The sequence below is a fragment of the Oryza brachyantha genome, chromosome 4 (genome assembly GCF_000231095.2).
Source record: "Oryza brachyantha chromosome 4, ObraRS2, whole genome shotgun sequence".
Lineage (NCBI taxonomy): Eukaryota > Viridiplantae > Streptophyta > Magnoliopsida > Poales > Poaceae > Oryza > Oryza brachyantha.
The window spans coordinates 8,188,754-8,202,272 of NC_023166.2; the positions used below are offsets into that span (position 1 = coordinate 8,188,754).

General features: G+C 40.5%; 1 protein-coding gene and 1 pseudogene across 1 annotated transcript; one reads left to right on the forward strand and one right to left on the reverse strand.

Annotated features, from left to right (window-relative positions):
* Positions 1 to 2,767: 2,767 nt before the first annotated feature.
* Positions 2,768 to 5,498, forward strand: LOC102710299 (annotated as a pseudogene).
* A 2,845-nt stretch (positions 5,499 to 8,343) lies between these two features.
* On the reverse strand, positions 8,344 to 10,015 carry LOC102710585 (60S ribosomal protein L35). The gene is made up of 4 exons (XM_006653250.3): positions 9,925 to 10,015; positions 9,678 to 9,813; positions 9,421 to 9,577; positions 8,344 to 8,646 (listed from the first exon to the last, which is right to left on the reverse strand). Exons 1-4 carry the CDS (start codon positions 9,926 to 9,928, stop codon positions 8,572 to 8,574), a joined length of 372 nt encoding a protein of 123 aa, XP_006653313.2. The 5' UTR covers positions 9,929 to 10,015; the 3' UTR covers positions 8,344 to 8,571.
* Positions 10,016 to 13,519: the final 3,504 nt, after the last annotated feature.

Consider the following 13,519-nt stretch of genomic DNA (forward strand, 5'->3'; position numbering starts at 1 on the left):
CAGTTAACTATGTTTTCTTTCACTTTTGACGCAAGGTCAACAAAGAAAATCAAATATCGATTCATGTTTATTTGATAATTTCCATGGTACAGTTTGTTAGCATGATATTTTTAGGACAGACGATGTAAAAATTTAGGGCTTGAGAAGTAACTTTAAGTAAGTTTAGAAGTAACAAAAAATCTAGGCAATGCTCAGTTGACTAGTGTAGCGGTCGGTGCACACAGCCCACCCAGATTCAATCGGAAGTAATCACAAAACCCGAGTATTCCACTAGCGGTTGTGTATATCCGATGGATACAGAGGTCGGGTCTTATCTTATTTTAAAAATTTATATATATGAAGTACCTATAGAGTATACAGAAACTTTACAAGTTCAAGTTGTGCTTAAATTTTACAAGTTCAAGTTGTGCTTAAATTTCTAGGTAAAAGATGCAAATATTTATTATGGGAAGTGGGTTTAATCATGTTTAGAAGTAACGTTAAGTTAGGCACAATTTTTTTTTTGAAGCCCCAGTTAGGCACAAATTTCAGAGATAACAGATTCTAGGAGTAAATATGACCCATTTTGGAATTGTATTGCGTATGTCTTAGATTAACTGCATATGACGATGCTTCGTTTCACTTTTGACGAAGGATTAATAGAGAAAGCCAAATATGGATATTCCTTTAATAGTCTAGAAACCAAACAAATCGATTTGATGGATGCAGATATGAGTGTTACAATACATAATAGATTGGAACTAAATTGATGAATGATTATTTGATAATTTCCATGGTACAGTTTATTCACGTAACTTTCAGGACAGAGTTTGATAAAAAAAAAATATGTTCAGGACAGAGGACTTAAACTTTTAAGGGTTTGAATAGTAGGTTTAACTAATTTTTAGAAGTAACCATGGACAGGCTTTATGAGCTGCAGCGCTGCTATTTTTTTCATAGTTGTTGTATATCAAAACATGAGAGAGGTTATCTGCCCCGCAAAGGGTGGCAACCCTAAGGAGGTCGGGAGATGACACATAAACGTCGCTCAGTCTTTTTTGTTAGACAAAATTCGCTATGGGACATTGAAAAAAGAGTAATTAGCCGGTGAACACTGAAGATCACGAATTTGCTGCAGGGCACCATAAAAATATGATAATTAGATGGTAGACACTCTGGTCATTATTTTATTAATTTTGGAGTCAAAAATTTTTAGAATGACGAGATTGCAAGCATTCGCGTTACTTCAGCGTGGTTGAGGCCTTCTGAAAGAGGCCCTCTTTGATTCATTTAACTGTTTTTTTTTTCATCTCAGTTCATGGAAGCTATATGACATTGACTCCCAGATTTTGTCATCTGCCTTTGTCACCAGGGCACTAGTTGCAATAACAGCAACGATGGACAAAGCTGTAAATGCATGGTGACATCTGTATGTTGAATATTTTGTCTGTGTACTGGCCTGCTCACCATCAGGATATGTAAATATTTCAATTTCTTAAGAAGCCTAGACAGACCTGTGCGCGTTCTTGCATTATTTTCTTTCATCCTTCGGAGGGAAAAAACTCAACGGATGAATAACTCGTCTCAGAATTCAGGAAAAATTGCAAAATATTGGGGATTCACAAGATAATGCTATAAATTAATGTCAAAATATCCATCGCTTGTGTAAAAGTTACTCCCCAATTGGCTCAACCGTCACCGCTGCCGCCCGGACGCTATGGTTTAAGTGACAGTGTCCATCAGTTTCAGCATTTCACACACTTGTACAACTTTGGTAGCTGAGCAGTTTAACTATTTTTAAGAAAATACTGATAGATACTATAATTTTTATAGTGTAAAATTTAGTGCTTTTAATTACTTTTGTATGTTGAGATACCAAAATTTTAAATATAAAATTTGCTATCCAGAGATACTTTTCAATAATGATAAAATTTCACTTAATAGATATGCGTGTGGCTTGCTGGGACGTATTTATTTCTTCGGATAAGTTTTTGGTGTTTCGATCGTATTGGTGTGCAAGAACGTGCCTGGTGTGTGTCACCAACTCTCTTAAAAGGGGTATCACTAATGCGCTCTCTACTATTATACTACTTGGCTACTAGTATTATCGTCAAATCTCGACCACTAATTTAGACTCTACTATGTGCAGTACATATAAAATAAATCTGATTTATGAGATTAAAAAATAAATAGTCTATATTAACTATACTATCATCAACTATTAAGTTAAGTTTACTCGCCAGTAAATACATACACCACCTCCCAGGCAGCCATCTATAGTTGTACGTAAGCATCACGACACCATCAAAATCTTGGCGAAAAGGTAACATTACGTATGTATTAATTAATCAATACCATTTGTCACACGTACGTAGTTGCCATACCAAGGATGTCTCTCAATTCACAGCAAAAGATCTTACAGAAACAAATTTTCAAGATCTTACATCACCTTCGAAACAATTTTTCTCTGTACCATTAATTCTGCCCTCCACCCAACATTATGTATATATGTGCTATATATAATACTCCCTCCATCTTCATTTAATTGTCACTCTTGACCATTACTATTACAACTTTGACCATTGATAACAATTAAATGATCCGTTAATGATTTGTGAAAGTTGTACTGCCGTATATTTATACGTTATATATCACAAATATAATATAGTTTTTGATATACACAATATTTTTTCAAAAACGACGAATGATCAAAGTTCCCAAATAAATAGTAACGGGTGTCAATTATTTGAAACCAGAGGGAGTACGTTGTTATTTCCCTGCTATAAAATGAAAGCAGAACTGGGGAGCATCATCAATTCATCACCTACTCTAAGGTTGCTCACCATGGCCTCTAAGGTTGCTCACCATGGCTCTCCTCATTCTTCTGCTACTAGCGTTCTCCCCATGCATCCCAGCAAACTCTGCTGTGAAGGACACCATTTAGCTGGCCAAACATTTGCAGAAACTGACAAGCTCGTCTCAAAAAATGGCAGGTACGCACTTGGCTTCTTTGATTCTACATATGCAAAAGGGTATCAGAAAACTGCAGGCAGGTGGTACTTGGGGATATGGTTCAACCAGGTCCCCAAGAAAACCCCTGCATGGGTTGCAAATAGGGATAAGCCAATGGATGATCCCTCATCAGTGGAGCTGACAATACTCCATGATGGAAATCTTGCTGTCCTAAACCAGTCAACAAGGACCATCATTTGGTCTACCCAAGCCAAGATTACCTCCAATAATCATACCATTGTTGTGCTCTTGAGCAGTGAAAATCTCATCCTGACAGACCCCTCAAGCTCTTCAGAAGTTTTCTGGCAGAGCTTTGACTACCCAACTGATACATTTTTCCCTGGGGCCAAGCTTGATGGGACAAGATCACTGGCCTAAACCGCCGTATTATTTCTAATAAGAACTCCATAGACCTAGCTACCGGTGCATATTGCAAAGAGTTAGACCCTGCTGGTGTTGATCAGTCCTTGCTTACACCATTGGATTCTTTCATACCATATTGGTCTAGTGGTGCATGGAATGGAGAGTACTTCGTTTCAATCCCTAAGATGGCAAGCCATACTGTCTTCAATACAACATTTACTCACAATGATAAAGAGAGCTACTTCACATATAATTTGATGGATGAGAAGACTGTTAGTCGTTATATACTGGATGTTAGAGGCCAATCAAAAACGTTCCTTTGGTTTGAGGGATCAGAAGATTGGACAATGATCTTTGCCAACCCTAAAACCCCATGTGATGTCTATGCAATTTGTGGGCCTTTCACAATTTGCATCGATAACGAACTCTCAAATTGCGATTGTATCAGGGGCTTCACCATAACATCACCAGAGGATTGGGCACTGGAAGATCGAACGGGTGGATGCTCAAGAAATACTCCTATAGACTGTATTAACAACAAAACCATAACTCATTCGTCAGATAAATTCTATTCTATGCCATGTGTTAGATTGCCCCCAAATTCCCAGAATTTAGGAAGTGCTAAAACTTCAAGTGACTGTGCACAAGTTTGCTTGAATAATTGCTCTTGCACTGCTTACTCCTTCAACGATGGTGCATGCTCTGTTTGGCACAATGGATTGCTCAACATAAGAAAAAACCAATGTGGTGACAATAGCAATACAGCTGGACAAACTCTATACATTCGTCTTGCTGCACAAGAATTGTATAGTCAAGAGGTCGATAAAAGAGGAATGGTTATTGGAGTTATTTTTGCATGTTCTGCCTTTTTAGGATTGCTACTACTAATCCTACTTGTGATGATTTGGAGAAATAAAACAAGATTTTCAGGTGGCACAGCCAAAGATTCTCAGCTATGCAATGGGATCATTGTGCTTGGATACACTGCTTTGCAACATGTAACTAACAATTTCACAGAGAGGCTTGGGGGAGGTAGTTTCGGTTCAGCATTCAAAGGTTCCCTAAGTGATTCCACAACTGTAGCAGTGAAAAGGCTTGACCATGCATGCCAAGGAGAGAAGCAATTCAGGGCTGAAGTAAGCTCAATTGGAATCATCAGACACAACAATTTGGTTAAACTAATTGGTTTCTATTGTGAGGGTGATAGGAGGCTGCTTGTTTACGAACTCATGCCAAATCGTTCTCTAGATCACCAACTATTCCAGACTAACACTACAATGACCTGGAATACTAGGTACCAAATAGCCGTTGGAATTGCTAGAGGATTGGCTTACTTACATGAAAACTGCAAGGATTGTATCATACATTGTGATATTAAACCAGAAAACATCCTTCTTGATGCTTCATTCGTTCCAAAAATTGCAGATTTTGGGATGGCGAAGCTTTTGGGAAGGGATTTTAGCAGAGTTTTGACGACAATGAGAGGAACTATAGGTTACCTTGCGCCTGAATGGATTAGTGGTGTTCCCATTACGCCAAAAGTCGATGTTTATAGCTATGGGATGGTTTTGCTAGAAATAATATTAGGAAGGAGGAACTCATGCACATCATGCTCTTGTGGAGGTGACCATGATGTTTACTTTCCAATGCTTGTGGCACATAAGCTTCTTGATGGAGATATGAGTGGTTTGGTTGATTATAGATTACATGGTGACATCAACTTGAAGGAGGCTAAAAAGGCTTTCAAGGTTGCATGCTAGTGCATTCAAGACAATGAGTTTAATCGACCAACAATGGGAAGAGTGGTTCAAATTCTCGAGGGTCTAGTTGAAATCAACGTACCTCCAATGCCAAGGCTACTTCAGGCAATTGCTAGAACCTCAAACCCTACATGTTCCTCACCTTCTTTTTCAGAAAATGTTTCAGTTATAGAATCCTTGTAAATATGTATAGTTCATTTTACTACAGATTTATGTACAAGTGATGGATGGACATAGTGTGCAACTTTTGTTGACATTTTTGCAAGGACTAAAAGGGGCTTTGTAATTCCTGTTATAATACTTCTTCTTCAATGGAGTTGTTTGCAGCCTATTCTCTACTCATTCCATAGCACTGCTAGAGTTCAGTCAAAAATTAAAAACTTGCATGGCCAAATAGAACAAATCTCTGACCTTAGGGTCTTGCTTCGTGACTATGTAGCAACAGGGTCAAAGGCAAGGTCATTGCCTTTGCACCCTCATGGGCTTTACCGATTATTAAATAGGAATGATGTTGCTTCTTGATTCTTTTAATATTAAATTTCTCCACGGTATCCCAAGAATGAGCAATGGTGGTAGGAAGAAAAGCCTTTTTATGGCAAGTGATTGGGTTTCTCCATCTTCATTATTATTTCCACCATGGTAATCACCTTTCAAACAAACAAAAGGATTCCCATGGGCAAATTAACTCCACATGCAATTCTTGGTGGCTTTAAAGTTGAGACTAAAACACTGTTATATATGATATATGAATGGTGCCTTAAGAAATAAGAGGACCAAGCCCAAGGGAAGGGGCACCGTGGCAACCCCTAGACGTATAAAAGGAGGACTGAGCCCGGGAGAAGGGGGACACATACATTCGTCATCATCCATATCACAGGAATATGATATTATGCACCCAAGCGGCCCGCGCCTGTATACTTTGCTTGCTTGTTTCCTCATTCACCCAAAGGCGTCTCTCGCTTCCCACCAGTCTCCGCTTCCACCCTCTCTCCCCAGTGACCCAGATGGGCAGACAAGACGCTCAACGGCAACCCCAAAAACAGATCAAGCCTAGCGGTGACAGATCAATCTGAGGCATCGAGTGCTATGCGGACGATGACGGATTGAGCTCGAGCGATTATGGATCGACCTCAACAACAGTGGATTGGGTGTTGTTCGAGCTTGGCAGCAACAGATTGACCTCCTATGAAACAAATTGAGCTCTCGACAGATTTCGAGTACGTTTCTCGACTGCTACCCCTCCTCCCCTTTGGTGCTCCAGCAAATCCAACGAGCTCGTAGCACATGGGTCTCCCCCTGGAGCTTCTTCCCTAGGTCATTCGTGGCACCTTCCTCTCCTCCCTACTGCTTCCTATGCCCACACTAAGGCTTGCTCTGCCAAGGACACCTGTGCTATCTATAGGGTGCATATATTTACACGCTTCTACGACATGTACTTAGATGTCTATATTATTTACAAAGACTCAAGCGTGTATAAAAAAATAGGAAGGGCTAAAACATAAAATATTGATGGGGTCTACTACGCGGGCTGCATTAAGGAGTATGGCTTCATTTTACGTGGCATCCAAGATCACTCCTATTGAGTGACTTTTGTGCATGCCCTTAGGCAAGAGACAACATAGGGACGCCTGTCTTCTCAAGGCTATGATGTATCCATATGAAATGACATACATATGATCAATGTACCACCAATGCAAAACTACCCATATCCATCTATTTTGGCAAATCCCTTCTTTCTATGAAGTTAAGACCCAAAGCTAAATTATGGTTGAACCACGTCACCTATAAATTTCAGCCATTGGATCTAATCTAAACGTTCAACAACCACTAAGTGTAATTAATGCTAATTCTCTCTCCTTTCATAAAGCCACATCACCTCAATTGCTTTTAGCTTTAGGATAATACATCAAGAGTGTAAATTATATCTCATCACATCAAAAATACACCATATAACCCGATCATTTATAACCTATGAATAGATAATTGATAAAGACAAAAAACATATAAAACACATGAAAAAATCATATAGTAGGCAAGAAAAAAATTTGAACTCATACCTACTATATTATTCCACGGTTCTCCCATGCCCGAGGTATCCATCTAGTATCCTCAACGACAATGTACAAAGACTAGTTTCGTCATTTGTCTCCCATGTATAATTGCAAATATTATCCAAAGGTTAGCTTAATGAAGGTGGCTTGGAAAGAATTGATATATAATTGCAAATAGTATCCAAAAGCTAGCTTAATCAAGGTAGTTTGGAAGGAATTGCAAAAATTATCCAAAACCTAGCTTAATCATAAGCCTACTGAGATATTAGGGAAAAACGAATTAAATGATATATACCATAAAATTTTGTATTGTCTGTGCGAAGTTGTATCGTGGAGTATTTATATTGATACGAAAATAATTATCACTCGGAGCACATTAGTTATGGATTTCCCTTCTGTTGAGAAGGCGATAAGGTGGATCAGATTGCATGCTAAGAGACGACCGAAATTTGCAGATCAGGCTTCAGCAAAACTATCCAAGATGAACAACGTTCAGCTGAAACTTCATCAAGATAAAAATATGTGAACCTCAATTAAGCCCTAGCACACTAGCTTTGCTATGCTATAGATCAGTCTACCATTTACATCTTACCAAAAAAAAAAGTCTACCATTTACAAGAAAAAAATCTCACGATTACCTCCCCCGTTTTACTCTCGTTTCTTAAGACACTATTGATCGTGAACCCATATTAGGTTATTTACCTTGTGTAAAACCGAACTATTATATACTACACGTAGGAATAGAAAAGGATTACAAAAAACTAAGTATTCATATTCTTGAGATTATTTAGCTACAGACACAATAAACAGCTCATAATTCTTGGGTAATTTGAACGAATATTAAGGTAATTATGTTAGAATTAAGCCATATAGTTTAATGTTCACCTCAATGAAGCCCTAAGACAAGCTCCGCTATGCTACAGATCAAAACCAAACAATGCAATTGCAAGCAGTAGAGCATGGGTTACCCACAAGTAAAATGTAAAACCATGTTGACTGCTGTCTTTACCCATATTGAATCCAGTATGGGCAACCAACATGTAAAATATTAAACCCAATTGCTGCCCACCAAATTCTTGGGTCTCAAACGAACATGCTTATAGATAAAAAAAAAAATTGAAACCCCGTTCATACCCATTGGGCATAATTCCCATGGATATCTGGTACCCATGGAACCCTAAGCTGAACCATGTTATCTTTGTTTAGTCGAAACTCCTGTCATATAAGCTAACCATCACATTTCAACACTGACTGGCTAACCAAATCACGACGCACAAAGGAGAGACAGTACGCAGTTCATGCAGTAGATCAAATACATTGTACTTAGGTGACAACGGATGTCCACACAAAACATCAAATTCAGGCAATTGGGCAAAACTTGACTGGTAAAACATGTGTCTAGTAAACTAAGCCTTAACAGCATACTTCCTCATGGGGAAATACTTCTCACGCTTCTTCTCCCTCTCAGTCTTCAAAGAGAGCTGCACAGCAGCAAAGCAAATCATCAAACCAAGAGTCCCAACTATTTGATTAATAACTGCAATTGGATCAAATTAAACCAGGAAAGATTTCATGACCTCAAAAGGAACAACATTAAACCTACTTATATAATCAATCAAAATCCTATGTGCATCATAAATAAACCCCACACTCTAAATCTAATTTGTTTCGGTTAAAATAGGTGCACAGAAAAGGACACAGTCTGACATGCAATCCATGTTATCATATCCTAGTGCGAATATAACTAGTAAAGAGCAACAGAAGAACTAAACCATAATCTTGAATATGAACATCAGGCATGCAAATCCAAATCAATAGTGTGGACCAAAAGGATATTAAACAAGTTTGGCTCATTGAATGACTTCATATAGGCAGCAATTATTTATATAATTAAGTGTATTCATACCAAGTGATGGACAGCTTCGCAGCAATCATCATATAACAATTTACAAACAGCTTATCACAATTAACCTGACAATTGAACCACAAAACAGCTAAACAGAATCATAGCACAATCCACCAGCAACAAAACCCACACAGAAGAACACACTCCATAAAAATCTGTTCTATAAACTTATATGCCCTAAAGATCACATTGGCATAGACATGGTCCCTACTTATCATTCTAGCAATGAAAAAGGCTCCCCTTCACTGATGGATAAGAAGTTTCAGTGAATGTTTCAACATCATTTTGCAGCAATCTGACCAATCCATCGTCCAACTAATAATGCAAGGTAGATAGATGCATTCTATACCTGGTGCTTGGTGAGGCGCCTGCGGATGGCGCGGGTCTTCTTGGGGCGGAGGTCGAGCGGCAGCAGGCTCTTCTTCTTGTACGCCTCCCTCAGCGCCGCCTTCTGCTTCTGCGAGATCACCGTCAGCACGCGCGCGATCGAGGTGCGCACCACCTTGCTGCGTCCCACCCCCAATAGAAACCACCAACCACGCGTCAGCGAGAGCGAGAGCGAGCGCAAGCGCGAGCGAGAGCGAGGGGAAAAGGAGAAGGACTCACATCTTGGAGAGCTTGTTGGGGGCGCCGCCCGTGACCTTGGCGACGCGGAGGAGGGAGAGCTCCGCCTTGAGGTCCTTGAGCTGGGCCTGCAGCTCCGCCTTGTTCTTCCCCCTCAGCTCGTGCACCTTGATCCGGGCTGCGCCGCCGGCCGGAGCCATTGTTCACGAAAATGGTTAGATCCGGAAGGGAAGGGGGGGGGCTGAGAGCTAATCGACATGGACCGGAGAGGGAGACGGGGAGGGCTTACCCATGGCGACCGGCGAGCTTGGCTTGCTGCGGCTGCGGCGGCGGCGGCGGCGGGAGGAAAATGGAGTGCGAAGCTGAGAGAGGGGCGGCGGCGTGCGGGCTTATATATGTGTTGCGCAGGATAAACCTCGGAGGGCGACGAGGAAACCCTAAGCTTTAGCTGGGCCGTAATGGGCCTATCGGTAATGCCTTATAGTGGACTTACATGGGCCTAATTGGTAATGACTTCGGTGGGCCTTCATAAATTGGTTTTCGATTTTTTTCCCTATTCTGTGGTCTTTCATGCTTTGTGATACACGTGACTAAAGTCCTCCGTTCCAGCGTTGAATCATTCATGTGATTTGAATCTTGCACGAAAATATAAGTAATTTAATATTATTTATAGTACTAGTTATCACATCAATCATTTTGTATTTGAAAGTGTTCATATTTTAGCTCCATCTACCCTCCTATTCCCATTCATTTCTAATCTAATTAGAAATCCTTACCTATTGTGATAAATCACCTATTGTGATAAAGGTAGTATCTGTTATGAAATATTTGGAGTGATCTGATAGATCTAATCTATCTAGATACAAAGGAGGAGAAGCATGATTCACATATTTCTTCAATAACTTCTCTCTGTAAAGAATACGATGTTTCTCAAACATCATACTCTCTCGGTTCACACCGTTTCCCCTATATATAATGGATTGACGATGAATGAGAAGATCGACCTATTTCTCTTCCTCTGTCGTAATTTTTCAATTTTCAACGGTTCGCTTTTTCCCACCAAACGCAAAGCGAAAGAGAAGAGAAGTGAAACAGAAGGTCGACATCTTGTTCGCTGTACAGGGAGAATGCGCCGGCACAATCCCCATCACCAGTGTCACCATGTCGCTGCCTCCTCGCTGTCGACGGAGTGCAGGCATGCGATGGTGCAGCGTGGACGACGACGACCACGGCAACCGACGGCTGCCATGGCGCAAGTCGGTGGCGGTCACGGCGTTGGCTGCCCGTCGTCGGCCACGGTGCGGCCGGGCACGGCGACGCGCGACTTGCGCGGCATGGGGCCCGGGCGGCGTCGTTTACGCGGCTTGGCGGCGTGCGCAGGCATCATTTGCGGCGGCGGCGTTTATTTCCAGGGGGAGGCGGCCACGACGTCGTTCGTCTGTGCGTCGTGGGGACTAACCCCCTCCCCTCCGGCCTCGCCACCCCTCCCTGATGCAACAAGCAGGCTGGCCCAAGGACTCTCCCCTCTAGCACGCGCGCAGTGGGCTGGCCCAAGGCCCCCCCATCTCCCCAGCAGGCCGTGCGCCCTTAATGGTGGTGGGCTGAAATTCCATATTTTGGCCCACCACCAGTTTTATTTTTTTATCACTTACTGTTTAATTTTTAATATTAGTTTAAAATTAGTTTTAGTCCCTGAAATTTACTAAAAGCAGTTTATCAGTGTAATTACCTTCATGTAATTGACTTTTTAGTCCCTGATGTCTATGATATTTACATTATTAAATATCCTGTTTTACTAAATTCATTCATTGTCTTAAATAAAATGCCTTCGCATATTATTTCAAGACATGCTCTACTTTCTCGCTTTATTAAAATTACAAAATTCTTTAAATTTTGTATTTTAATTTATTAAATTCTCTTAATTATGTCTCACATAATTAATGAAGAATTTAATGCATGTTTGACTTTAATAATTTGACTTGGCAATAAAAACCACATGTAGATGGAGCCTTATATTTTGGTCACAAATGATCATTACTAGTCAGCGAAATCTTCGCCTATCATTAAGCGGTCTACGTTACAAGATGATTAAAAGATGGAATCCTAATATTTTTGGCCACTAGCGGTCTTAAATTTAGGCGGCGAACATTTCACCCGTCACTAAAAAGGTCTACATCTTATAATAATTATCCGCATGTGTTATTCCAAGAATATGTTTGAAAAACACACAATCGTTTTTCAACACATGACAAATTATGAGGTCTTACATTTCGCATTGAGATTACAACTTCTATATATCATGTTTTTTATTAATTTACCTCCATAATTAATAAATGTTAATCATGATTGTAGGGACAATGGCAATCAGAGAGTTCGATGAACTCGCCCTTGATGGGAGTAACTATCTAATTTGGGCTTCGGATATCAAGATAAACTTTGCTTCTCGTGGGATTATTAAAGCAATTGAGGACCCCATTGATGGGGACCCGCTAGTTGAGGACAAGAAAATAATGGCTGCCCTTTTCTTCCTTCGGCTTTATATCCATAAAGACCTCAAACATAAGTACACGTTGGAGATGAACCATCTCACTTTATGAAAAGCTCTCAAAGATCGCTATGATCAGCAAAAGTAACTCATTTGGCCTGAGGCTAATTTTGAGTGGTCTCAACTACGCCTGCAGGATTTTAAAACTATGGCAGAGTTCAACTATGTTGTTCATCAGATTTGCTCCAAGTTGAAGTTTTGCGAAAAAGAGCCTACGGAGGCAGAAAAGATAGAAAAAACTCTGTCTACTATGCTTCCGGAGGACAGGGTACTGAATCAACAGTATCGAGCTAATAATTTCTAGAGGTATTCTCAGCTTATACATACATTAGCTAAGGCAGAAAAACATCATGAGCTTTGTCTCAAGAATGCTCAACAGCGCCCTCCTGGCTCTGCACCTCTGCCTGAGATTCACTTCAGTGCTAAGTATAATGTTGATAATACAAAAGGATTCAAGGGAGATTCTTCGAATAATCCCAAGAATTCAGCTGGAAAGCACAAACACAACAATAGGCGCAAATTCAAGGGCCGAAAGAAGTAAAACGGCAAGGGAAAGGCACCACAAGCCCGTCGCAATAACAACAAACATTGCGACAGGTGTGGATCTGACTATCATGTCGCTAAAGATTGCTGTATCCCAAAGCATCTTGTCCTCCTGTATCAGAAATCCCTCAAGGAGAAAAGTCATCTGAGGAACCAAGATATGAAGCTCACTTCAATCTCACAAATGAAGCTAGACCAAAGGTTGGAAGTTCTCAGAAAGCTCCTGTTGAACCTGAGAACAATCTCGATCTTCTACCAGAAGACATTGGTCCACTTTCTTCGACAGATGACATGCTCATTGAGTTTTGCTCAATGGATCCACTTGGAGATTGTCACGCCTAGAAATTTACACCAAATTTCTGAACAATAGCATGTATTAAATCTCGGTCCAGGAATCAGCCCGAGTACACACTATGACAAATTAATACACAGTTCCATCACTTATAAACAAATAAAAACAATCATCTATCGAAATGCAACGGAAAAGGAAAACAAACTAAACCATCTACTCTTCAGCTTCAGCTGGCGATGACGGCTCCACACCACAGGCATTCTCGATGGCGGACTGAATCTCACTTCAACCTTGGGAACCACCCTCTGACTGAAACTCTGGCACATGCTCTGGAGGGGGAAAAATTAAGCAAGGCTGAGTACAAACCACCGTACTCAACAAGTAACACCCAAGAGAGGAAGAATAATGAATACAATATGGGATCAAGGATAGGTTGAGATTAACTTGCACAAAGCAGCATTTATTCAGCAAAGCAGTAAATAAGATAAACTGAGATAATAGTAA